Consider the following 27,920-nt stretch of genomic DNA (forward strand, 5'->3'; position numbering starts at 1 on the left):
TACATATACATTTCTATAATAATATTAAAATATATATAAATTTATATACATACATATAATCATCTGGTAGAATATTCACCAAAAGTAAATAATCTTTATTTCTCAGTGGTGGGGTTTGAGGTGATTTTCAGTCTCTTTATGTTTTTTGTAAGATAGACTTTTTACAATGAACATGCATATTCTAAATTCCATGATGGCAAAACTTCAATCCGTTTTGTTTACTTACATAGCTCTAGTACTTACAAAGTGCCTGGTACATGGTAGTTACTCAATATATATTTTTTGAATTAGTGTACTTTTTGATAGTGAACAAATATCATAATAGGTCATTTGCATTTAGAGAATCACAGTTGGAGTTCCTAATTATTACTGATAACTAGACTCATGTCTTTAAAATTTCATGCTTACCTGATATTGTCTTGGAGGATTATTGAAACTATTTAAATGGAAATCTTCCGAGCTCCTTATACTTGATTGTTTACTGTGCCCAAACTGTAATTTGAAAAGAATTTGACATTGATTCTTATTTAATTTTTAAATAATGTGATGGTATTTTATTGGTTACATATGTGAACAAGTAAGGCCTCATATATATAAATAATCTTATCTAAATATAGTGCCATTTTAACTTAGTTTGCTTGATATTCTGTATTCCAAGGCAAAACATAGACACTCTGGGTGTATTCCACCTCTGAGTAGCTCCTAGAGGTTGTTTAAGGACTCAGACTGTGTGGCTGTCAATTATGTTGACATGAGAGTCATGTTTTAACACTTTCACATATACACCCTTGGAGGTGGAAGAGCCAAACAGGCTGGGAAAATAATGATGGTGATCTCAGAAGTCCACTGATGAGGGATCTCAGAAGTCCATGGATGGTGCCAGCATAACTGATGGCACCATCCACACCTGCAGTAGACTGTGACAAAAAACCTGAAGAAACACCAGGGTACGGCTTTGTTGGGGCGTGGGACTCAGGTGCCAAGAAAGCGTGAATAAATCCATTTGAATTTTAGGATCTGTATAGTATCCTATTTGGGGAGCACTTTTCAAATAATATATTTTCTTGGATAGGCAAATAACAAAGTTAAAGCAATCTGCAAGAGAGGTGGTAAAGTACCATATTAGCATGCTAAGAAGAGGACTAAAAAACTCTTTAAGGCATTTTCTAAAAGGAAAAATGGATTTACAAAGAAATAAATAGAAGAAACTTAGCAAAACATGGCATCTACAAATGTATTGGGGGGGGGATGCACAATGTTTTCCAAGGAAAAAGAAAATTTTAAAGTATTTACGAAGACAGCCATGATTTATATTTCTCAATGATATCTAAGTGGTTGCAGGGAAAGCTCAATGAGACTCAATAAAATCCTTAACTTTAATGCTGTGATGCTTTAGATGGCCACCTGTTGAATTAAAACAGCTATACACACATTCATCCACCAAACAGGTATGTATTGAGTGTCCTCTATATGTAAGGTGCTGTGCTATGTTCTGGGTATTTAATGAAGGTATTTTATGATCTGCTTGAGTTATAATAATAGAAAAATATGACAAGGCCTATAAGATTCAAAAAAGCAATATATAATTATAAAGGTACTGTTTATATAGCATCACTTATTTTTTATTAGGGTATAGTTGATTTACAGTGTTATGTCAATTTCTGCCGTACAGCATAGTGACCCAGTTATACACACACACACACACACACACACACACACACACATGTTCCTTTTTCACACCATATTTCATCACATTCTAGCCCAAGAGATTGGACATAGTTACCTGTGCTGTATAGTAGGACCCCAATGTTTATTCATTCCAAATGTAGTAGTTTGCATCGCCAAACTCCAAACTCCCTGTCCATCCCACTTCCTCCACCCCTCCCTCCTTGGCAACCACATGTCCACTCTCCCTGTCCATGATCTGTTTCTGTTTTGTAGATAGGATCATTGGTTACATATTTTATATTCCACTCATAAGTTATATTATATGGTATTTGTCTTCTTCGTTCTGACTTACTTCACTCAGTATGAGAATCTCTGGTTGCATCCATGTTGCCACAAATGTTGGTATAAAGTGGTACAACCACTTTGAAAAGTATGAGGTTCCTCAAAAAACTAAATATAGAACTACTATATGCTCCAGCAATCCCACTCTTGGCATATATCCAGACAAAACTTTCATTCAAAAAGATGCTTGCACCCCTATGTTCATTGTAGAGCTATTCACAATAGCCAAGACATGGAAACAACCTAAATGTCCATTGACAGATGACAGGATTAAGAAGATGTGGTACATATACAATGAAATAATATTTCCCAGACATAAAAAGGACTAGAGAGTGTCCTTTTTCTTGTAGCTATTTCCATTTTTCTTTCACCCTCTCTACAAAGGTCAGCAAAATGTCCAGGTTTTTTTACATTAACTTTTAAAAATTAAGATAAAACTATACGAGTGACCAAATCAACCAGAGAGGCAGCTTGGATTCTCTAGACGAGCACTGGACTGCTCAAATCTGGCTCTGACACAAGTTAGCTATGAAACACTAGGACTCGGGGAGAAGCTGAAACTCTGTAATCTCTTCTGACAAGGAAAGGAGTGTTCTCTTGACCCCTACGATCCTTCAAATCCTACTTACTAATTTATGTATTTGTGCCACAAATGCAAATATCTTTTTAATAATATTTTTAGTATTTAATTGATCTTAAAATAACATAATTATTCATTTTATTATGACATTATAAAATACAATGATGTTATATCAGATATTATTCCTGGATTTCAAACTATGATTTATACTGTAAAGACATTATTAAACATGATGACCAGAGTCAAGCTCACTTTCATCTTACAGTTTTTATTTATTTTTGGCCATGCCCTCAGCATGTGGAAGTTCCTGGGCCAGGGGTTAAACCCACACTACAGCAGTGACAATGCAGGATCCTTAACCACTAGGTCGCCAGGGAACTCCCATCCCCCAGTTTTTTATGATAAAGGATGGAGGGTGAAGACAGATTCATAATCGGAGAGACAAGCTCTAGACAAAGGACTCTTTGTGCATTACGTCCCTCTATTCGTAAACACACAGCCTCAAGGTTGCAAATCATTAATTTGATGTCCTCTTCTTTCATTAGAGGCCACTAACACATCCAAATGGTGTTCATGGCAATAAGAAAGTGAAAAATTATATTTCTTTGGGATTTTTTCTTTTTTGGACATACCCTTGGCATACGGAAATTTGTAGGCCAGAAATCGAATATGAGTCACAGCCATGACCTACATATGTACTTTTCCAGATTATTTTCCCTTATAGGTTATTACAAAATACTGAGTATAGTTCCCTGTGCTATACAGTAGGTCCCTGCTGGTTATCTATTTTATATATAGTAGTGTGTACAAGTGAGTCCCAAACTCCTAATCTATCCCTCCCTCCCCTTTCCCTCACTTTCCCTTTCCCTTTGGTAACTTTAAGTTTGTTTTCTATGTCTGTGTGGGTCTATTTCTGTTTTGTAAATAAGTTTACTTGTGTCATTTTTTAGATTCTACATGTAAGCAATATCCTATGCTGTTTTCCTTTGTCTGGGTTGCTTCACTTGGTAATTCTTTATTGTGGGGGATTCTATCCTTCTACAATGTTTGCCAGATTCCCTGGCCTCGACCCCCTTGATGCCAATAACAGCTCCTCTCTCTAGTTATGACAGCCAAGAATGTCCCTGGGTATTAGAAATTTACCACAGACCGCTGGTAGTGTGAATTCAAAATCACCTGTCACTGGGAACCACCAGTAGAGACAAATGGTATAGGTCTAAACAGTTATAAATTCATTTGTATCATTTTTATGTGGCTAAAGAAATATGAACTTGGGAGTTCCTGTCGTTCGTTGCACAGCGGAAATTAATCTGACTAGGAAACATGAGGTTGTGGGTTTGAGCCCTGGCATTGCTCAGCAGATTAAGGATCCGGCGTTCCCGTGAGCTGTGGTGTACGTCACAGACTCGGTTCGGATCCCGCATTGCTGTGGCTGTGGTGTAGGCAAAGCAGCTGTAGCTCCGATTGGATCCCTAGCCTGGGAACCTCCATATGTCGTGGATGCGACCCTAAAAATCAAAAAAAAAAAAAAAAAAAAAAAAAGAGAGAAAGAAATATGAATTTTGGTGCAAAAATAACATTTGTTCAGCAGAAGTTTTCTAATAGTTTCTAATGTGTGGTAGGTATTCAACAAATACATGTTTAAAAATTGAGTAATACACAAAAAATAGTATGTAAAAAGAAACTTAACCAAAGGTGCAAGGAAGCATTATTGCCACTTGGTGGCAGAAAATTCTAATTTATATTTGTTTGATGCACAGCTACTAAAATAGATTGGGAGGTCAAGGGAATTCAGTTGGCAATATGAATATCATTTAAATATTAGTGATTTGGATATTCATAGATGGTACTGACATGTATGATGCAATGAGAGTGGGAAAGGGGAGCTTGTCGAGTGGAAGCAGGAAGAATTGGGTGTAAGCTTTGTTTCTAATATGCAAATAATCCTCCAATTCTGAATGAAGAACCACCTGTCCTTTTTTTCCCTCATATATCCTGCATTCTTTATGTTTGCTTCTTTCACTTCCTAGTGATTAGTTTAATATTAGCATCTCTCATCTTGCTGCAGCTTTACTATAGGACTGGAGTTAGGAATACTAAAAACTTGTTTGTTATTCATTAAAAGAACAGGTAAGCCTCAGTCTTCGGAGTTTTTTATGTTGTTGGACATAGTAACAGTTCTGGGAGTCTCCCGTTCCCCACAAGCCTTGAATGGCCTGAGGTGGGATCAAAGCAAGGACCTCAAGAGGTACAGGCGATATGATCAGTCAGCACGTGATACCATGCGGTACAGTGCTGGCGGAGGAGTAAGAGTGGTCGTGCTCACCTTTTCCCACAAACACATCAAAAAAACATGTCTACATGTAAAACGACTTGCACAGAATATCTCTCGAATGCTGGCAGAAGAACTTAAACCTCCAAAGAGGGCAAGAAACTCTTGACATAACTGGGTAGAAAAAAAGCTTTCACTTTGGAATCAAGCAGATGTGGATTTGAATACTGGCTCTGTCATTGTCTGAAATGGGACTTGGAGAAAGTCACTTCACCTCTTTTATCCTCTGGTTTCTCCTGTATAAAATAGGGGGAAAGAAAATTACCTACTTCCTAGAGCTAGCATGAGGATTAAAGAGAGAAGGTGTGTAGAATGGGAGAATGGGTAGCTTGACTTACAGTTGGTTTGGTACAAGTGTCAAGAGCTCTTATTACTATAAGGAAGGGCAAATATCTACCTGTGGCTTTAGGTCTATTTTATGGTTAGTTTTAACCTGTTCTGTTTTTCTTTTCTTTTCTTTTCTTTCTTTTTCTTCTTTCTTTTTAGGGCCGTATCTGCGGCATATGGAGGTTCCCAGGCTAGGGGTGGAATCAGAGCATAGCCACCGGGCTGTACCACAGCCACAGCAACACCAGATCCAAGCAGTGTCTGGAACCTATACCACAGCCCACTGATGTGAGCAATGCGAGATCCTTAACCCACTGAGTGAGGCCAGGAAGGAACCTGCATCCTCATGGATACTAGTTAGATTCATTTCCACTGAGCCATGACGGGAACTCCTAAGCTGTTCTGTTTTTTTCTAGAGATATTTTGCTAAATATTGCTTTTAACTAATGTGTCCATGTTCATGACTAAGTCATTCAGAGAATGAAATAGTCAGTGATTCCTATACCAGATGAGCATTAGAATCCTTTTTTTTTTTTTTTTTTTGGATATTTAGGGTTGCATCTGTGGCACACAGAGGTTCCCAGGCTAGGGGTCTAATTGGAGCTACAGCTGCCAGCCTACGCCAGAGCCACAGCAACGTGGGATCTGAGCTGCTTCTGCAACCTACACCACAGCTTACAGAAACACCAGATCCTTAACCCACTGAGTGAGGCCAGGGATCAAACCTGCAACCTCATGGTATCTAGTTGGATTCGTTTCCACTGTGCTATGACAGGAACTCCTAGAATCTTTTAAGGACTTACTAATAATACACACTTCCAGGCCCCAATACAGAGATTTTTAATTCGATAGACCTCGAGAAGAGGATAGGCAATCTGTACAAAATCATCAGGAGAAGTGGCTCTGGTGATAGTCACAAACTGGAACCACTAAATGTATAATTGCTTCATCAGATACAATGATGACCTGACTGACCTAATTAAAAGTTAACGGGTATAGATCCTGGATATGTAATTGATTTAAAAAACCCTTCACATCTCATTCAATCCAGGGCAAAATGGACCCAAAGTACTAAAATGATATGTTGATGCTCCATGTTGGTCTACTGACTGGGGTGTAAAACCCGCTCTGAAACTGGCAACACGAAGTTGATCTCTTCTAGAGCTGGAACAACACAAATATTCAAGAAGTTCTTTGGCATTTTCAGGTTTATACACACAATGCAGTATGGCAAAAGCTGACTATTACATTATGCCATCTTTTCAGACTGTATACCTTATTTTAAATTTTTAAAAAATTTTTGGCCACCCCATGGCACATGGAGTTCCTCAGCCAGGGATCAGACACAAGCTGAAGTTGTGACCTACACTGCAGCTGTGGCAACACTGGAACCTTTAACCCACTGTGCTGGGCCAGGGATGGAACTGCATCTTGGTGCTACAGAGAGGCTGCTGATCCCACCGTGCCACTCAGGAACTCTCAGACTGTATACCTTAAAAGCTAAAGCTAGCAACCACCTAAGTCAGTGACCTTTGGAGCTGAGGGATATTACAGAAAATAATTTTTAAAAAGGTCTGCTTACTTTGTTTCAAAAAAGTATTTTTATGTGGCTCACCTGAATGATTGCTCTAGGGTAAATGGAACAGATGTGAAGGAGGCAGTTGTGAAGAAAGTTTTATGCAACCTAACCACTTCAAGGAGTCAGAAGATCCCAGTGAAACAGAAACTAAACTGTGTTATTTTACTTTTGACTATACCTATGGCATGTGGAAATTCTGGTGCCAAGAATCGAACCCATGCCACAGCAGCAACCGAAGCCACAGCAGTGAAAACACAGAGTTCTTAACCTGCTGAGCCACCAGGGAACTCCCAAACTGTCATTTTAGATGTAAACTTTATAAAAAAGAATGAGCAAGAGCCATGCAAATTGGGTAAAGAAAAAAACACACCATGACAGTTTTTCTGAGTACATATCAATGTCGAACCTCTTCCAGGAAACCATCCCAGCAACAACAGGCAAAGATGATTGGAAATGATTGCTTTAAAAAACATTTTCACAGAAATACAGTTAATGCATCAAGCAAAAGCAGAAGATGTGAAATGTGCCGCAATTCTGTTCATTGCAAACTTAGATGGCAAAGGAAAATAGACACTTGTGATGATTTGGTCCTCTAGAAATCAAATGCCAAGACAAAGTTAGAAGTATGAAATGTATTCAGAATCATGCCTCTGAAAGATAATGGGAAGTGGGAGCAGAAGGCAGAAAAGGCTTACAGACTGTGAGGCTTGGCTCACCTATGAAAGAGGAAAAGGAAAGAAGATTGAGAAAGTCAGCCAGCCCAAACGGGAGCTCCAGCACAGGCTGCCTGCCCCAGGAGGGGTCCTGCATTGGCCAGGACCTAAAGAGCATGGACATGGCGGTGTCAGTGCAAAAATGTTGCCTGCCATATAAGTAAATAAAGGATGCTGCAGCCATCAAGTCATCGCATCACGCCACCCCAACAGTAAACTCAGAGGGGGCTCAGGATGGAAACAGGATTCCTGCCATCCAGCAGTCAGCCACTAGCACCTCTTCCACTGATGCACCCTCAGGAGACTGGCGATGAGAAAGCATAGGATTCTGGCCCCAGATAGCTGAGGTGCATATTGAAGGACGATTTCAATGGGCCCTGACTTTTGCATCTTCCCATACATAGAAAAGTGCTCAATTCCTTAACTTGAGAAATCTGGTTTCCTTTAAGTAACAGTAAGCTTTTCTTTCTTTCTTTTTTTTTTTTTTTTTTTTTTTTTTTTTTTTTTTTTTTAGGGCTGCACCCAAGGCATATGGAAGTTCCCAGGCTAGGGGTGGAATCGGAGCTACAGGTGCTGGCCTACACCACAGCCACAGCCACAGCCACAGCCACAGCCACGCAGGATCCAAGACTCGTCTGCGACCTACACCACAGCTCACCAACCCACTGAGTGAGGCCAGGGATTGAACCTGCAGCCTCATGGATACTAGTCAGATTCATTTCTTCTGTGCCACGATGTGGATTCCCTAGGTAACAGTAATCTTTTGACTTTCTGACTCCCTGGTCTTTTGTTGCAAAAACTCTCACATATCCTGGATCCTCCCTTACCTCTTGGGAGCAGTACCTCAGAGCTATCTGAGAGCCCGGTGCCCTGGGCTCAAGTCCTTGGTTTGGTCTACCAAATAAAACGAAATTCTCACCTTTTAGGTTGTGCATTTTTCAGCCAGCAGAGGGAGAGCTAAGGGGACTCCCAAAGATACTTGCAACTGGAGGCTGTCCACTGACTAAACCCCTTGAAGCAGGCTCTTTCTTGAAAGAAAATATGAGCCATGCATCTCTGTGGCTATTATAATTAATAGTCATTCAAAAGGGTCTCCAGAAGGTTCAACTGACATTGGAATCAACATTTTATTGATCTAGCACAGAGGTCAGATACTGCGGGCTTAATATTGCTCTTTAAGAGTTTGTTTTAATCTGAGGTTGAAATAAATGCTACTAGAAAGTGTAAAGTAACCCAAGTCTTGTTTAAAAGATATGTATTTTTCATAGAATTAAAACATTTTATTTTCTACATTTTTGGAGAAACTACAAAGAAAATAAAATTACTTGATTTGAAAGATACTGTAGTTTCTATCCTAAAGAAAAAAAGGCATTTTGATCCCACTTGAATTTTTTTTTAATGTTTGTCCAGTGTTTATAGTTATGCACTCATCATGTTTTCAGCACAAATAATTTCTTACTGGAAACTATAAAACCCAACTTACACTGACCTATTTTAGAAAAAAAATTGATTTATAGTCAAGTAACAAAAAGCTGCTTCTCTATAATGAATACTCACATCTGTATAACAGTGTTTGTAATTTACAAAACATCAGCTGAATTCTCCCAAACAATCTTGTGTGATGGGCTGTACACCTTGATCTTGCCTACTCTGTAGATGACGAAATTAAGATTCAGGGAAGTTGCTAAAGTGGTAGAGGTGAGATGAAATACCAGTCTTCTGACTACTTAGTTGAATACTCTTACTATATCAATACGATATCAATACTTAAGAGCATTCCTATTTTGTTGGAGGAGATAAAACTACTTAGCTTAAAAAAACAAAGCAAAACAAAACAGCATCTCTCCTTGGCACTTGTGTCCCACGAGGTGGCCCTGGAGCAGAGTTCTGGCTAATGAGATAGAATAACAGAAATTACTGGAAGGCATCTCTGAAGATGGTGGCACACTGAGCTGGCAGCCCACTTTTCCTTTGCCCCATCCCTTCTTCATGCCCTGAGAAGTGGGTATGATGTCTGGAGGTGTCATCTTGCATCTGACTATGACCAAAATCCAGGAGACTCAGACTCCCCCCTAACTGGCCCTTTACTGCCAACTCTGGAGAGTTAAATGAGAAGGGGAAAAACAACTGTCTTGTTTATACCACCATGAATATTATTTGTTGTGGTTTTTTGTTTTGTTTTGTTTTTTTACTATAGGCAACTGAATGCAAATCCCACCGGATGCATTGCCCTTCTAATCAATTCACTCATAATTTCTCTCAGCAATAAGCATTTATTGGGCCCCTCCTATATGCCTGCTATAAGGATAAAGCAAAAGTCCTCTTCATCCAGGATTTTACCACTCCCAATTAGGGAGCTGATGCAGCTCCAGGGCACATTGCTCATTATAAGCTGTGCTGACTCCAGTAGCCACTGAATTCTCAGGGTGCCCTTTTTGACAGCTTCTTGATTACTGACAAGTAAGGAGGCCCTGCTAAGTGCGAATAGTCTCCACAGCGGCCAAGAATTAAGTTCAGGTCCTTGACAGATCCCTCTATTATTTTAATTTTTCCTTCTTTATCTTATAAGTCCTAAATTCCATTACCCATAAGTATCCCAAAATATGTGTTTAATATCTGTCTTAAACACCTATATAATTCTTTTTACTGATGATTTGGACAGAGGCTTACTTTCACCTCTCAATAATCCTTTGAGCATGGTTAAAATCGTTAATTTTTTTAATGTAGCTACTGTTTCTTGAATTTGCTTCTGAACATTTGATCTCTTCTCGGAGAAGATAAGCCTGATCAGATGCGTGGCTTCATACTTTCAAACGTGATCTTACCTGTTTTTTGTCAAGTGATAGTTTTGAAAGGTCTTCATGACTTCCCAAAATTCCAAATTTCTTTTCTTCATTTCTCTTTTAAAGAGAGAAAGTAAAATGAGTACCATTGCTAATTGTATATTTGGAATTATAAAACGAATTTTACTCTATTCTATATTTTAAAAGCCATCTGGTCTAATTCTCCATCAAGTTTCAATGAGAGAAACATACTCTTTTAGGAGCCTTCCCTTTGGGAAGAACTTAGACATTTCCTTTGGACATGAATTGTCTTAGGTTGCAGTTCCACCCACACTTGTAAACTACACACTTAATAATATTAAGTGAGGGAAATTTTTGCCACTCAACCCACTAAGTTTTGTAAGTTATACATCTGGGAGAGCACCAAAGATGGCATATTTTGCCAAAACTACTGTATAAAATAATCCTAATAACTTTAAAAAGGGCATTTTTACATATATATCTGATTTGATTTTCACAATGTGGATGTAATTTTTATTCCCATATTACAATTGAGGAAATTGGAGCTCAGGGAGCTTAACTTGAAAGTCCCAGGTAGGAAGCAGCAAATACAGCAGGAATTACAACATTTCCCTTTTATTCAATAATAGAATATCATAATTCCAAGGAACCTTTATAATCATTTGGCTCAAGTGTCCACCCAGTGTAGGAAAATCTATAAATTCCTAAAGTTGGTCATCCAGCATTTACTGATTACTCACTAGGATGGGAAGCTCACTATTTCCTACGACAGCCCACCACTTGGTTGAGCAGATCTTGTTGTTACAAATTGGTTTTTTAGGTAGAACTAAAATTTAACCACCTGCAACTTTTTCCCATTGCCTCCCTTCCTATTTTTGAAGAGAGGGAAAAAAAAAGGCAAATGTGTTTCCTTATCTAGATTGGCAATTATAAAGATATTCATTTTATTACGCTTCAGTCCTGCTACTGATGAAGCAGCCAGCCCCTTCACATCCCCACCATGAGACACCACATCGTACCTGTCCCCTTCCGGCCCCCTCCTCTAGAGGCATCTAGTCTTGCAGAGCTACTCGAGGATGAAGAATTCTGACCCCTGCAGAGCTGCTTGCAGGGAGTAGCCTCCCCACCCTCCTCTATTCCACACAGCATTCCATACGTACTCCACACACTTCTGTTTTTTTGGTCTTTTTTTGTCTTTTTAGGGCCGCAGGTGCAGCATAGGAGGTTCCCAGGGTAGGGGTCGAATCAGAGCTGCAGCTGCCAGCCTGTGCCACAGCCACAGCCACTCCAGATCTGAGCCACCACGTCTGTGACCTGCACCACAGCTCATGGCAATGCCAGATCCCTAACCCACTGAAAGAGGCCTGGGATCAAACCTGTGTCCTCATGGATGCTAGTCAGATTCCTTTCTGCTGAGTCATGATGGGAACTCCCTAGATTTTTTTTTTTTTTCCTTGAACTACTTAAGGCCATGCCTGGTCTCCCACAGTACATGTGAGCAATTGATTTCTGAACTTTTCGATGTTTCTTTTTAAATTTATTTTTATTTAAGAGTCTACCAGGTCAAGTCCTAATCAGCTAGCTGTATAAACTGAAGGTACACAATACTGAAACTATAAATTGAGATATTATAAATATACTTAGTAGTATAAATTGGAGGTGAAGTGAGGGACATGTAGCAACAACAGCAAAAATGGGGGTCCAGAATAGCTCTGCCTTCCAGTGCCTATCCAACTTGCACAAAGCATTATTTTAGTTATATTTCATGAATGCTTCCTAAGTTTTTAAGTAGAAAATGTCCAGTTTGCTCCTAATAAAGACATAAGCCAAATGACTTCTGCGCTAAGTGAATACAGTTGGGAATGGATGGACATACCATCACAGATTGCTTCTTTATAAAGGAATGTGGTATAGTGGTTATAATGATCTCAGTGTTTAAAAATAGGAGTTCCCATCGTGGCTCAGCAGGTTCAGGACCTGACACAGTGTTTTATGAGGATGCCTCACTCAGTGAGTTAAGGATCCAGCATTCCCACAAGCTGCAGCTGTTGTCACTGTGGCTGTGGCATAGGCCAGCAGCTGCAGCTCCTATTTGACCCCTAGCCTGGGAACTTCTATATGCTGCAGGTATGGTCATAAAAAGAAAAAAAATCTATCTATTGATCTATCAAATAAAATTTTAAATTATCATGTCAAGTCACCTTGTTCATTTCTGCATCCTCCTGGAAACCCTTTTTATGGCCCTGGAACAACTCGGAAATCCATTTTTTAAGCCTCAGTAAGAGATAAAACAGGGACTTTGGACTTGGCACCAGGTTGAAGGGAACAGGAAGAGTTCTTCCTTCCTCAAAGTAGGAGAACCAAAGTTTGGCCCTTGCAAATTTCCATTCCACATCAGCGTCATCCTACGCAAATAAACATGACAGTTCAGCAAGGAAATGCATACACAGAGTTACTGGGATGCTCAGACCCCAAAGACAGCTCAAAGATTTTTCAAGAATATTAAGGTAGTACCCCCACTCTTTTGCTAAATCTGCCTAAAATTTTACCAGGCTTAGAGAACTACAGATCTTAAAACCTGCATGTGTTTATAAATACACTGAAGTATAAATGTATTTTCCCATATTCTGAAAAACTCTATGAAAAATTATTCACTCTTTTTATTCTTCAGCAGACCACTACTTAGATATCTAACTTGGGACACAAATCAAAATTTCTGGAATAAAAATTTATCACTGTAAATTTGAGAAAGGGTCAAGTTTGACCATCACTCAAAATAAGATTTGGAGAACAGTGATATTTGTAAGTAATAACCTTTTGAAATAAATATAAATTCATGCTGATATAGTATTTCTAAAGGGTTTTAAAATAGCAATAACGAATCACACAACATTTCTCCTTCTTATACCTTAGTATCCCCCACACCACAAGATGTTGTGTTCAGAAGCAATGCATTAAAATTTTCACTAGATTGGAGTTCCCATCGTGGCGCAGTGGAAACAAATCCGACTAGGAACTGTGAGGTTGCGGATTCGATCCCTGGCCTTGCTCAGTGGGTTAAGGATGTAGCATTGCCGTGAGCTGTGGTGTAGGTTGCAGATGTGGCTCGGATCTGGTGTTGCTGTGGCTCTGGCATAGGCTGGCAGCTGTAGCTCCTGTTAGACTCCTAGCCTGGGAACCTCCATATGCCGTGGGTGCAGCCCTACAAGGACAAAAGACAACAACAAAAAGATTTTTACTCGATTACCACATATAAAGTATGTAAAAAGTACAGATATTCTATAGTGTATGTAAAGTTTATAAAGAAGTATAGAAAAAAGGAAAAGAAGAAAGAGAAAACAGTATCCTTTCACTACCATTGCTGAGTTGATCCCTGGAATAGTTAAAACATGTGGGCACACAGTATACAAATGCATAGAGCTTATACCTCTATTTCCTGGAACGAACTGTTGATCATTGCAATTAACATGTTTAGCAAAACAATGACCATCGTAACATTGTAGACTCCGTAAAGAACATAACCGATGTTTTCAATGAATTTGTGATTATAGTTGATGACCACTGATTTCACTTCAGAAAGTCCGAATATAGCCCAAAATAGTGTCTTAAAACTCTCCTCCACTCTGGGGGAAAAAAAAAAAAGTAGAGAAAGGAAACAATAAAGTATACAAATAAATGATAATGGTACCATGATAAAAGTGAGTTTATGGAGTGCTTTTGAAAATTACTAGATATCCATGAGCAAATTCTTAACTTTTCCTGAATCTCAGTTTTCTTTTCTGTAAAATGGATACAATAACTATTTCCAGGATTGTTGCAAGGATGAGGTAAAATTGTGTGCCTGAAACACATAGCTCACTATCTGGCAAGCAAGCACTCAATAAGCGCTACCATAACTTCATGACCACATATATTAACATTTAAATAATCCATGGATTTAAATAATCCATAACTTTGGCAATAGAAATGTTCAATGTATTCTTTAATAAAAACTGTGACATTTGTTAGAGTCCTTTTGGATTTTCTGCTCATCTATACTTCTGCTAATATCTAATACATAGAAAACAATAATATGGGTCTTAAGGTATTTTATGGAAAATATGACAATGTAAATCTAGTCAATGTTACCAAAATCACTGACATGTCTTAGGTAGGAATTTCAATGCTTTAGGCATAATTATTGACCAAAGCTAAGCCTCTCTGCTTAGCCTAGGTGGTTTCATTTCTCTCATAAACTGAACTTCACAGGAATATGGGTAATAATAGCTATACTTTGGTCAATATTTTTCATTATAACACCAAATATCTAATATTTGAGTAATCTATTCCAAACACACTTTATTAAAAAAACACCTGTTTCCATGGTGAACATAAGTCAAAACTCTTGACACTATTGAAAAGATCCAACAAATTGAATTAGGAAGCAGCTCTGGTCAGTGTCCCAGGAGTCTCTGGTAAGCACAAGGTTACAGCAGTTAAGAGCTCAGATGCTAGAGTCAATGGCTTTTCTCCATACTAGCAACTATGCAACATTCAACACATCACTTAACTTTCCTGAAATTCAGTTTCCTTTATTTTGTGAAACAGAGATCATAAAATGATGTGTGTGAGGTAGTTCCTCGCCCTAAAAATGTTAGCTATTATTGCCCAATATTAGGAAGGTGCCTACATTTTTTAATTCTTCTAACTCATTTTATTTTTGTTTTTTTTAATTATTAAAGTATACTTGATTTACAATGTTTCGTCAAGTTCTGCTACACAGCAAAATGACCCAATCACACACATTTCCCTGCGCTGTACAACTCATTTTAAAATCCTCCCACTTTGCTAAAGAGTTACAGAGAATTCTTTACCAAAAGTTTTTATTTTCTTTTTTTTTTTTTTTTTTTTTTTTTTTTTTTTGCTGTTTTTTGGGGGCTGTACCCACAGCATTTGGAAGCTCCCAGACTAGGGGTTGAATCAGAGCTACGGCTGCTGGCCTACACCACAGCCACAGTAATTGAGGATCTGAGCTGCATCTGAGACCTACACCATAGCTCATGGCAATTCCAGATCCCCAACCCATTGAGTGAGGCCAGGGATTGAACCTCATCCTCATGGATACTAGTCGGATTCATTTCTGCTACACCACAACAGGAACTCCCACAAAACATCATTTATCCTAAGGATGTATACGAACACGGCTAAGTTAACATTCAGTTAATCTACAATCTTTGTAATCAAAATATCTGAAAGCACATACGTTGTGAAGGCTTCATTTTGTTTTGCACCAATATAGTAGGAGTAGAGATTGAACATTCCAATCATAAAGGCCACAAATACCATGATGAATATGACCATGAACTTGAAGATGTCTTTTACTGTTCTTCCAAGAGATATCTGCAGAGGTCCAAAGCTTTCATTTGCTGGTAAAATGTAGGCTATTCTGGAGAAACTTAAAACTACAGCAATTGCATAAAGACCTTCAGATATAATTTGAGGATCAGAGGGGTCCCACTTTATCCTGGCTAGGAAAAAGCAAAGACAAGAGATATGGTGAGTTTATTTAAGTTTTTTATTTAGGTAACTTCTTTTGTGGGATTAACAATCCAGTTCTCAATGGAAGTCTCATATCTTAAAGGGCTTCTTTAAGTGTCATGTATATTTGAGCTTCTAAATTTATTGAGAAATGAATTACCTGGTTTGCTGGCAGAGTGTATCAGAATGGTTAAGATGTTCAAACTGTGGAATTCTCAGTATATACAAAAATGCCAGTATCTATCTATTTATTTATCTATCTAAAATCAGCTGGAAGAGGAGTTCCCAGTGTGGCTCTACAGCAGTAATGAACCTGACTAGTATCCAGGAGGATGCAGGTTCGATCCCTGGCCTCACTCAGTGGGTTAAGGATCTGGCATTGCCATGAGCCATGGTTTAGGTCACAGACACCGCTCGGATCTGAAGTTGCTGTAGTTGTGGCTTAGGCTGGCAGCTGCAGCTCCAATTCAACCCCTAGCCTGGGAACTTTCATATGCCACAGGTGTGGTCCTAAAAATAAAAATAAATTAATAAATAATAAAATCAACTGGAAGAACTGGGATAAGTTACTTAACTTTATTTTCTCATCTTAAAAATGAGATAGTATTGCTCCTGCCACTGTCATCTTTGGTAAGAATTCAGTATGTCAATGTATATTCAGTGTTTAAAAAGTGCTTGTCACTAAATAAATGGTAACATTTACTATCTAATCTTAAACTATAATAAAAAATAAGCCCCAAATAAATATCATTATTTAATCATAAACTATAATTACCCTATAATGTAATTTTGGGCTTGTGGAGTACTTGTAGTTATTTTAACTTACTGAAGTAATTTATATCACTCATTCAAGTCTATTTTTATCATAAAAATGTAGTAATTATTCATTTATGAATTTTTCTGGCATTATTACATCAGGTCATCAAAAACCTAATTTAAGAAACCATTATGAAGAAAAATGCAAAGTGTGTAATAAAGAGGAAAAATATAATTATGCATTTGTATTTGCTTATTTGCTGAGAAGTGGAATTAGGAAAGGATACAAGAAACTAATAAAAGCTGTTTCCTTTTTTGCTGTAATTTGAATATAAGTACGATATATAAATACATAGCTGTGACTTTAAAATTCTGCACATTAAAAAATTTTATTATAAAATAATGGCTATATTCCCTGAGCTGTACAGTATATCCTTGTAGAGAAGCCCTCCATTATGCACTAAAAAATATTAATATTAAAATAAATATTAAAATAAATAATAAAAAAGAAATCCCTATGTGAAATAGCCAAAAAAGCCCATAGAGATGTCAATTGAATGTTAACTGACGTCTCATCAGAGGATTCAAAATAAGTGTTCAAAGGGAGTCTATTTTCCTCATCCTAGGTTTATACAAGGAAAGATCTTCCCTAAGCAAAATAGCCGAAGTTCTTTCTATCCCTTTTAGTCACTTTCCACTTGGGGATGTGGAAAGACTTATCTGATTGCTAAACGGGAATGAATAACTGGTAACAGAGCATACTTGGTTCAGCTCTGCCCTCTTGAGAATTCTCCCCTGGTCCCCCAAGGAGGAGTCTCACATGATCAGACATTTTCTGCCATACCCCTCTTTGGGGAAGACTTCCTTGTCCATTGCTGTCTGGAAACTGGAAGATACGTCTGCCTAATCCTGGGGTTCAATATTACTATTGGCTAATAATAGACTCAGAATTATGTCATCCAGCCTATGATGATCTGGCCTCCACATTAGCTTTTTGTTTTATTTGTTGTTTTGTTCTCAAACAACAAACATAAATGTTTTTGCCTTTTTTTTTTTTTTTGGCTTTTTAGGGCTGAGCCTGAATGAGGAAGAGTGGTATTATTTATTGGGGGCCCTCCAAAGCCTCCAATGATTTCCTTGCTTCCAAATAGTTTATATGCCTTAAATGGAAATGGAACTTCAATGTGTACTACTTTTAATCAATGGGGAAAAAAATAAATCCAAGACATAATACAGGCATTCTCAATGAAGTTTGGTGGTTATTCAATTCATCCCAGAGATAAAGTGATATGATTCTTGGGACAAAAAGAGGTTTCCAGCCAGAAGAAATATCAAGGGAAGAAGGAGAAAGCATTTTTCTTCAGATACAGATACTCTGAAGAAGCTGGAAACTAATCAACAATTCTCTGAGAATGGAGTGGTGACCAAACTGCTGCTGATTGCATTTTTATAAGAAAATTCTTCATTTTATAAACTTCTATTGACTGTGTACTAAAAACTCACCCAAGTTGTAGTATTTCACATTGTCTCCCAATGTGACTTTTGTCAAATCCTTCAAAGTATCATTTGCATCAATGATGCTCTGGGCTTTGGAAGCATGCCAAAATGCCATGAATCTTGCAATGAATGATGCTGCAAAGATTGCCAACATTCCAAAATCAAGCATATTCCACAACTCAAACAAGTACTCCTTGGGGCCTTGAGTCCAAATTTCTTTACATTCTGCCCATATCATGCCTGCATGAAAAGGGGTTAACATATCAATTTAATTTCATTCCAGCCTTCACTCGTCAATAAAACAAAATAAATTTGAAGTCTCAGGTTGACATCTAAAACCCTTCAAAATTTGGCCTCATGCCCATCCAGCCATAATTCTCTTATCCCCACAAATCCTAGAGTCCAACAATATCAGTACATTACCTTGAGGCATTTGACAAAGTTCACTCAAACAAACATAAATGTTTTTGCCTTTTTTTTTTTGGCTTTTTAGGGCTGAGCCAGAAGCATATGGAAGTTCCCAGGCTAGGTGGAATCGGAGTTACAGCTGCTGGCCCACACCACAGCTACAGCAATGTGGGATCCAGGCTGCTTCTGTGATCTACACCACAACTCACTGAAACACTGGAGCCCCAACCCACTGAGCACCGCCAGGGATCGAACCCGCGTCCTCATGGATACTAGTCAGGTTCGTTAATGCTGAACCACGATGAGAACTCCATGAATGGTGGAATTATTAATAATGCTGCATAGTGTCTCTAAAACTTAGTGCACTGCTTAGGAGCATAAGTTTTGGAAGCTGATCAGCATGGATTTAAGACTCCGTTCTTCCACTTATTAGCTATGTAATCTTTGGAAAGTTCAACTTTCTAAAACTCGATTGGCAAAATGGGGATGATAGTAGGTTGTACCTACATCATAGGATTGTTAGGAGAATTAAATAATACATGAAAAATGCACGGCACAGTGTTTGGCACTTGAAAAGAATAGCATTTATTGAGCATTAAGCATTTTAAATTTTCTATCACTGGCTCATAGTTTCTTTTGACCCACTGTTGACTCTGAAGAAAGCATCCCTTCACTGTGGATCTGTTGTGCTATTTCTGCCTTCTAGAGAAGAGAATAAGTCTGCTCCTCTGCCTTGAAATTTCTTAAAACAAAACAACCCCCCCCCACCCAGTGTACACATTAAATCTATTCTATAGCAGGGACATATTTACCATTAAACTAATGAAATTTAAGCTTTAAGATACCTTCTTTGCCCAGGCTCCTCTGAGGGTTCTGTTTTGTCTTCTTTTTTACCTAAGTGGTCCAAATAACTAAACTTCTGGGTTCACAGTCCCTAGGTTCCACCCTACCCCACCCTCTAGAGTAAATTTCCCCAGTCCTCGCAAGTGCTGTTCCATGGAGAAGTCACTCACATTTCCGGTTGCTTTCAATTGGGAATGGTCCCTAGTCTGGTCTGCCAATTGTCTCCATGGGGCACACAGAGCCATTCAAAATCCTACAGATATGATCTGGCCAGAGCATGGAACAAGGATGTAATTACAGCCCTTGTCTGTAGTCCTCTCTGTTGGAGAGTCAACCCAGCATTGCTTTTGCTTCCTTAGCAGCTCATGCTGGTCACTAAGTTAAAAGGGCTGCTGAGCACCTTTTCACGTGAAGTGTCTATGGAGCATGTCTCCTCGGCCCTGTGTTCCTGCTACACTTCTCACTGGTTTGAGCTCACCATTCTGCCTTGTCGACATCTCCTGGAATGTCAGTTCCATCATTTAGGCTTTCAACTTTTGTCTACTAAAAGTTATATAAATTTGCTTTCTGTGACCAATCATGTCAGTCTTTTCTCTCAAGCCAACCAGGATCTGACTTAAGTAGGCCACTTCTTATTAATGTTTCCAGAAGGTACAACAACTTTCTTTCAAGAAAAACTTCAAAAAGAAAAATAAATACCAGTGTCAGAAATTGAACCAGGTGTCTAACATATGCTAGAAAGCATCAGCTATCTGTTCTGAATTGTTAGTTTTTTTGCTTTAAATGAATACTATGAGATCATCTCTGAATTTCAAATACAAAGGTTATCAGGCCAATTGTTGCAAGGAAATGCTTTTATTCATAAAATTAAAAGTTAATATTCTTGCCTTAGGTTTCAAGTGAAAAAGGTAGCACTTCCAATGTTTATAATAAAATATTAGTATGAGAAGAATGAGTTATGTTTGATAAAGAGCAAAATGAACAGTACATCTAATCCTTTACATAAAATTTAATGATTTCAAAGTTTAATCTTGAAGTCATATCTTCCTTAATATGTTTTCAGTAGGAAATAACAATTCCATGTAAAACATATAAACTCTTAATGAAGAGTGTCATAATAATAATTATCTGAAATTTGTTAAACACGTCCTATGTTCCAAGTGCTGTGTTACATACTTTACACATACTAACATATATATACATATAAAAAAACGACTAGCATATAGGCTTGCAGCTTGAGATAAAGGCAATGTCCAAATGATAGCTCTTATTTTAAATCAAAAATTCAGAGTGAAATGTAATTTATTTCTTATTTTTCAGGGCCACACCTGCAGCATATGGAGTGCCCGGGCTAGGGGTCAAACTGGAGCTGTAGCTGCCAGCCTACACCTCAATCACAGCAACACCAGATCCAAGCTGTGTCTGCGACCTACGCCAAAGCTCACTGCAGTGCCGGATCCTTAACCCACTGAGTGAGGCCAGGGATCGAACCTGTGTTCTCATGGATGCTAGTGAGATTCATTTCCACGGAGCCATGACAGGAACTCCCACCGTGACCTTTGTAAAATGTGATGGATCATATCAACAACAGATGAAAATTATCTTCTGGCCATGTCACCACCCTTATCTCTCACCACCCACATCCACAAATGAACCTGTGCTCAGGCTGGGCCTAACTCATAATTTTGCAGGTGTTGACGTAGTTTCATATCTTTGTGTCCAACATTCTGCATCCATGCTCTGCAGTGTTCTTACTCCCCCCTAAACACTAGGTGGGTTTAACATTTCTTTATCTTCAAAGTCTCAGACTGAACATACTGTCCAGGAGGCCTCCTCTGCCCTTCCTCATTCAGATTTAGACACTTAATCTGTGTATGTTCATAACCTTCAATTACAGTATTTGGCACATAGGTTTTATTGATTTACCTTTTTTTAATATGAAGATTATTTTCCACACTCCTTTATTTTTTTCTTCTTCAGCCACATCCATGGCATATAGAAGTTCCCAGGCTAGAGACTGAATCTGAGCCTCAGCTGTGACCTACACCACAGCTGCAGCAACGCTGGATCCTCAGCCCACTACACCCAGGCATGGATGGAACCGGTGCCTCCACAGAGCCAAGCCGGATCATTAACTTGCTACACCACAGCGGGAACTCATTTATTGATTTACTTATTGACCTACTCTCCCGAGACTTAACTTCCTTGACTATAACGACTGCATTTCATTCATTTCAGTATCCTTACTACCTAACAAGGGCACTTTGTTGGGTAACTATTAGGTTATGCAACCAATAGTTACATTATTTATTCATTCATAGATTTCTAATTTCAACATCTATTTCATTTATATTATACTTAATGACAAGCCATGTGGATGACTGATTCTAAAGACAAATAGCATAGTAATTAAGACTGCATTCCATTGGTTTCACTTACCATTTGGGAGATGTAAAGCAAATTACTTAATTCTCACATTAATGCTGTAGTACAGATGTTTTTATTATATTAACAATTAGAACACTAAGGCACAAAGAGATTGCTTTGAGTAGTTCTGGGCACATAACAAATGTTCAATGAATGTGTGTGTCTACTACCTTCAGCTCCTATTAAATCTCAACGTGAAATCATGTGATTGTTTTTAAAGTTGAAGTCACAGCTCCCCCAAAATATGAGGGCAGTTTTTCATCCCTAGTAGAGTTTGATTAATACTCTCCTGTTCATTCTCTTCCTGAGTTTTTCTTGTAAATCTAAAAAGAACCAGGGCGTGTAAGGAGACTGTGGCACTAATAATGAACCCAAGATGACTGTGCTTTAAAAACACACACATACAAAATCAAGCTGTGTAGAGCACTGTGCCATGCTGTATACATTTATATAACTGATGTGTGAGGGAATCAGTGTCATTCAGTCCTACTGCTAAGGCTGCAAAAATAAATGATGACAGAAAATCAGTCTTTACCTATTACCCAGGATATAATGAGCATCTCCATCCAAGAGAAGGAGGATGTTTTCATCCTGAACAGCTGTTTTGCATTATCTGTGCTGGTTTCATTAGGAAGGAGTTTGGTGCCTTCAAATCTGTCAGCTGCATTCATGACTAGCAGTCCCAGAAAAATGGTGAAGGAGGCGGCGTGTGCTACAAACTTCATGAATGGTCCACGCATTATCTTCCCCATCTGCCACAACACACATCAAAAGAAACCCTTAGGTTTGTTTTGTATGGTTTGCAAAACATACATGTGTATACACAAGAATAAACAGCTATGCAGTCCAGTGTTCTCCTAAGATAATTACATACATTGTATAATTAATAACAGGATAATAATTCTTTATGCTGGCATAAAATGTTCATCACATTTCTCATTTACATAAGCTGATACTCTTTTCTTTTCATTATAGTTGATTTACAATGTTGTGCCAATTTCTCCTGTACAGCAAAGTGACCAAGTCATACACACACACATTCCCTTTCTTATATTAATATGTTGTTATTCTGGATTGATAATTAAATAAATTTTCTATTAAATGATATTTAAGTTCTTAAAATATTAATATACAAAATAATAGTTTAATAGGATAATGACAAAAGACAGAGCATAGGATCAAGTTTACTCAGAAAAAGCGAACAAATTTAGACCTGAAGTATTGAGGAAACAGCAATGAAAATATTAAACTGTATCTACTTTCCAATGTATACACCTTTGGTTGGCATTTGCCTTGTCTGTTGTCCTCATGTGTATTTCCCTGACAAGGGTGCAAGTCAGGCTTCAAGTGCCGTTGCTATGTTGGTGATGTTGTACATGGAGTAAAAGTCAGGTGTAATAAGAAGAGAACTCCCAGCCGAGGAGAGGACAGCAGGGCAGTTCGCATCACTGTATTGGAAAGATGTCCTGGAACGACATTTAATTGAAAGCCCAACATTTTAAGTTCAGGTTCCAGTTTTGTTCCTTCATTAGCTGAGTGGCAATGAGTGAATTTCCGAAATTATGTGAAAATCAGATTCTTCATATGAATATGGAGACAATAAATGCTCTTGTCCGTCTGGAGTACAGGATTCATTTCCGTCTGAAATGCACAAATTCTAGGTAGGGTGGAAGAATGGTATGTACCCAGCATGTGTCTCTGTGCATTCTCTGGAATGGTAAACAAAATTCAACGCGTGTGTGCAAGAATTTTTTCTTAGAAAAAGGGCCATAGCTTTCACTAGCTTTTCAACTGAGTTTATTATAATAAAAATATATAAATTTATAGTGATACCACCAATATTTAGCCTGGACTTGTATGTGCCAAGTACTGTTTTAAATGCTTTACCTTGTTAATTTCATATAATCATTACAACAACCCAATGGGGAAGGTGCTTCCAAAATGCCCATCTTTTATGGATAAAGAAACTGAGGAAATGAGGTCCAGAGACTTGCTTAAAGGTCACACAGCTCATAAGGGGTAGAGCTGGAATATGAACCCAGACATACTTGTTTCAGGTTTAATGTTTCTATTTGGTTTACAAAACAATTTTATATTTTCTCATAAGGTAACATATGTAAATTCTTAGCGGGAAAAAAGTTTCTAAGATTTTAAAAAGCTAAATGCTATAATGGAAGGAAGGTAGTCAGTGGTCTCTGTTCCTATAAACTTTATCCGTCTATATGGTTTTCAAAATCATAAAAGTTAGAGCTAGAATCAATCACATAGTTTAGTCCCTTCTCTCTTGATATTTTGAATCGTAGCCCAGGCAAAATATCAACAGGTGTGTGCGTGTGTCTTTCTCTAGCTCAATCGCTCAGTTTATCTAGTTTTAAGCAATGGATTCATACATTTAAGTTAAAGTGCAGAGCCAATGCAAAGTTATTTTGTTAAAATTTGCTGTAAAAAGTCAAGTCTAAAAACCATCTTCTATAAATATGATTATTATATTGAGTCAGAGTATTTTTTGTGTTTTTTAAGGCCTTGTTTAAATAGAAGTTAAAACTTTAACTTTTAAATAAAGTTAAAACAAATGGCAGAGAAAGTAGATTTGATTTTTTTGCCTATTGGGCTTAGCTATGTTTTTTTTAAAATATGGACTGTTAAAAAATGAGTATAAATGAGTATTTTTTCATTATGTCATATATAACATTTTAATTCTATATTGTTTTATGATTTATCATAACCATGACTATTTAATCATGTTTTATATGATATTTAATTGTGAGTGTAAGATTTATTTAATCATTTATTGCAAATTTAAATATCTTCCTGGTAAGCAAAGCTATTTATTATAAAACTTAAACCAATTTTTTTTAAATTCACAATTTATCTGACTGTTGTGGAACACTGGGATTGGGACATCGATTGTTAGTAGTGAAATCCATGTTAAAATTATATATTCCCTGCCTTGTCCAGGAGCATCAGAGACAGCTTTCGAAATACAAAATTATCAAAAACTCAAGAGAATGAAAATTAAAATAGGAGAAGAAGAAAAGAAAGGGCTGGGGACAAAAAAAAAAAAAATGGGGTGAGAATAAAGTTGCCCACATTAGAGTGGGCTCCGCATCTGAGACTCAAACTTGAGTTTAACTCTCTGGATGCATCTGAAGCCAACATTCAGCTGTCAAGTCATGGAGTCTGCTCTGCGCCTCACACCTGACCTGGCTCACCTCCCTTCTTCACTGGGTTACTGGTCCTTATGACTCCTTCCTTTTATTCAGAAGGGAGAGAAGAGAATCAAATCAGGCATGCTTGTTGCTTACTAAATGTTCTGGTTTAAAGAAAAATAAACACATAAGCAGAAAACAAACACAAAGTTGGCTGAGAGGAAACTAAGATGGTGTCTGTGTTCGAATATTCACATCTCCTATTTCCTGTGTTTCTCTCTCTCTCTCTCTTTTTAAGGGCCGCACATGTGGCGTATGGAAGTTCCCAGGCTAGGGGTCGAATCAGGGCTGCAGCTGCTGACCTACACCACAGCTCACAGCAATTCCAGATCTTTAACCCACTGAGTGAGGCCAGGGATTGAACCCACATTCTCAGAGATATTAGATGGGTTTGTTTCTCCTTGAGCCACAGCGGAAACTCCTTGTGTTTCTCTTTAAACTAAAGGAGAACCTGGTACCACACAATGGACTTTAGGAGTGGAAGTGAGTTATTCGTTTTAGTAAAATTTGTCATCTACATATTCTGTGATGTAAGCAAACTTCCAAAAAATAACTATAAAGAAGGGGACTTCCCAACGGAACAAGGTGAACAACTAATCTACCTGGAAAATGACTGAAGGTGAGCACTGAAATACTTGTCTTTAAATATTGTTATCATACTCTTTTAAGTATTTATTGATGATCAACTATCTATCAAATTCCAATAGTAACAGAAAAGGCTGAAGTTAGCTTAAGCCAAAATGATTTGAAATTATGGCATGACCTAGTTTTATTGTAATGAGCATAAAACCTATTTGGGTTATGGTGGAAAAAGAGAACACGTAAGGACAGAATTTCTTAAAGAAAAGAACAGACTTGCGGAAAGGAAACCAAACTTTAAACAGAAACAGGGACTCTGTCAAGGTGCGTAAACCTGCAATTTGATCTGGCTTAATTTTCATGGATTCTTTTAATTTTTTTAAAAATAGCATTTTAAATAAAAGCATCAATATAGCTTGAGCAACCTCCCCCCATTAAAAAAAAATCAGTTCTGTAAACTGTAAATAATATTTACCTATACATATTACTAAAGGGAAAAAATGTAAAAGAGATTTTATCATCATGCTTCAAACACTAAATAACAGTCAGTAAAATAGATTTTAGATATGAGAAAAAAAATACCTTGACAGTGTCCTTTTAATTTGATTATTTGCCTCAGTGTTCATAAACGAGGATGGAAAACAGATGCCAGAAAGAAACATGGCCAGGGAAGAAGAAATAGTGAAGGAAATCAGGTTAATTAGAATTGAATCAAAATTTAAGAAATGTGCAACTCTAAGGACTGCCAAAAATAGTCTGTCAATACACCAATACACCAGAAGGCATTATGTTTTGAATCCACTGGATATGGGGAGGGATATTTACCCACAATTACCCACTTTTGAAAAGACATGAATTTAACTGATCACAGAGTAATCACAGGGATAATTCTAAAACTCCCCTCCCCCTACTTCTAATCCAGCCTACATCTCAGAAGACCCAGGAAATGTGAGTAGAAGCAGAACAGAGGCTGCATATATAGATGGAGCCTATGTTCTAGTTAAGGAGAATTTTTTTTTTTGAAGTGAAATCTGTCATTCCTATGAAAAAAAGAAAGAAAACTTCTAACTTTCTAGAAGATAATCCATGCTATAAATTTCTAATTCAAGTAAATCTCACTATTTGCATTTCATTTTCATCCTTTATATTTTATTTATAAGAGTCAACGTTTGGCCTTATATATTTAAGGGAAAATATATATGATGATCGATTTCACCCTCATGAGAAAATACCCAGTTTCCAGCAGTTCCATCATCACCACTGAAAGTAATTATGAAGTTCCCACTATGTAAAAAGAGCTTTGCATCAGCTTCCAACCAAAAGTCATTTAGAAACATTCCTATAAGGTCAAAGCACCAAATATGTGACTAAGTAATAAGAAGAAAATATGTCGGTCATCGTGATATATGTGTTTGCACCTAAATGTTACAAATGTCTGAAAATGAGTCACGCCCATGTAAACAGCAAGTGATTCAACTGGCCTATCTACAGGGCACATAAATAGATGGTTCAGCAGACATTCTAGCCACATAGCTTTAGAATTATTTCAGTCTGACTCTGAGTTGAAACTTAAACAGTTCCAGAAATGTGGCTTCAAAAACATGAGGAGTAAGATTGTTGGCAATGAAGGGCAGACAAATTTCTATGCCTGTTAACAGAATGGCATGACACCATTTTCCCAACTTGTTCTGTCTCACTAATGAAAGCCTAGGTCTGTTTGAACAAGTTAATTTCACCAATGTCTGGGCAGATAGATATGGGGGGAGCGGAAATCAGGCTATTTTACTGTCAGTTTACAAGGAACTCTGTCCCCAAAATAAATATTCTTCACTGAGACAAGCATTCTATTAGTATTTACACAATTATCCTTTATTTATATTAAGGTTTCCCTGGTCATATTAGCTGAAATAAACGCAAAATAAAATCTGTCATCTTGGATTTTGCCAGAGGAAAAATAACAAAAGGAAACATGTTCTTTTAGGATGTTATTTGAGGTCCAGGCTTCACAGACATACCTTGCTGCATGGAGCAAACCAGTAAATGAGAGCCAGGAAGGGCAGTCCGATGGCAACGGCGAGGACCACAAGGAACTTGACTGCCATGGTCTGCTGCCGCAAACCGGAAAGGTTCTCATACCATATGGAGAGAAGCTGCTGTTGACAGTTGGGGTGAGCTACAAACTGGCAGGGCAGTGACAAAACATTTAACAGCATGATTAAAAAAAGACCCAGCATAAACTCATTTCCTGTGTTCTCATGTTTTGTTCTGCTCTTTCCCATGAAAAAAATATTGTTAGAATTAAAGAACAAGTGTAAGATATTGAAATGATGGGCATCCAG

The 27,920-nt window shown here is 37.8% G+C and overlaps 1 protein-coding gene across 4 annotated transcripts in view; it reads right to left on the bottom strand.

Annotated features, from left to right (window-relative positions):
• Positions 1–27,920, bottom strand: part of TRPC6 (transient receptor potential cation channel subfamily C member 6) — a 106,755-nt gene that overhangs the window by 3,234 nt on the left and 75,601 nt on the right. The window contains exons 4-11 of one of the 4 annotated variants that reach the window (XR_014815128.1): positions 27,597–27,761; positions 22,329–22,545; positions 18,122–18,355; positions 15,588–15,852; positions 13,773–13,968; positions 12,547–12,750; positions 10,370–10,441; positions 409–496 (exon numbers count right to left, since the gene is read on the bottom strand). Coding sequence is in view for 3 of the 4 variants with exons in the window: in XM_003357256.6 (XP_003357304.4) it covers positions 409–492; positions 10,367–10,441; positions 12,547–12,750; positions 13,773–13,968; positions 15,588–15,852; positions 18,122–18,355; positions 22,329–22,545; positions 27,597–27,761 (1,440 nt within the window). In the remaining variant the exon portion in view is untranslated. Of the gene's footprint in view, positions 1–408; positions 497–10,366; positions 10,442–12,546; positions 12,751–13,772; positions 13,969–15,587; positions 15,853–18,121; positions 18,356–22,328; positions 22,546–26,163; positions 27,762–27,920 lie in introns of all 4 variants that reach the window. The other 3 variants (XM_003357256.6, XM_084975825.1, XM_084975824.1) reach the window with 3 other exon arrangements.

The sequence above is a fragment of the Sus scrofa genome, chromosome 9 (genome assembly GCF_054392235.1).
Source record: "Sus scrofa isolate SSC_HxYL_T2T_F1_AM1 chromosome 9, Sscrofa_HxYL_maternal_Yorkshire_Landrace_v2.0, whole genome shotgun sequence".
NCBI lineage: Eukaryota > Metazoa > Chordata > Mammalia > Artiodactyla > Suidae > Sus > Sus scrofa.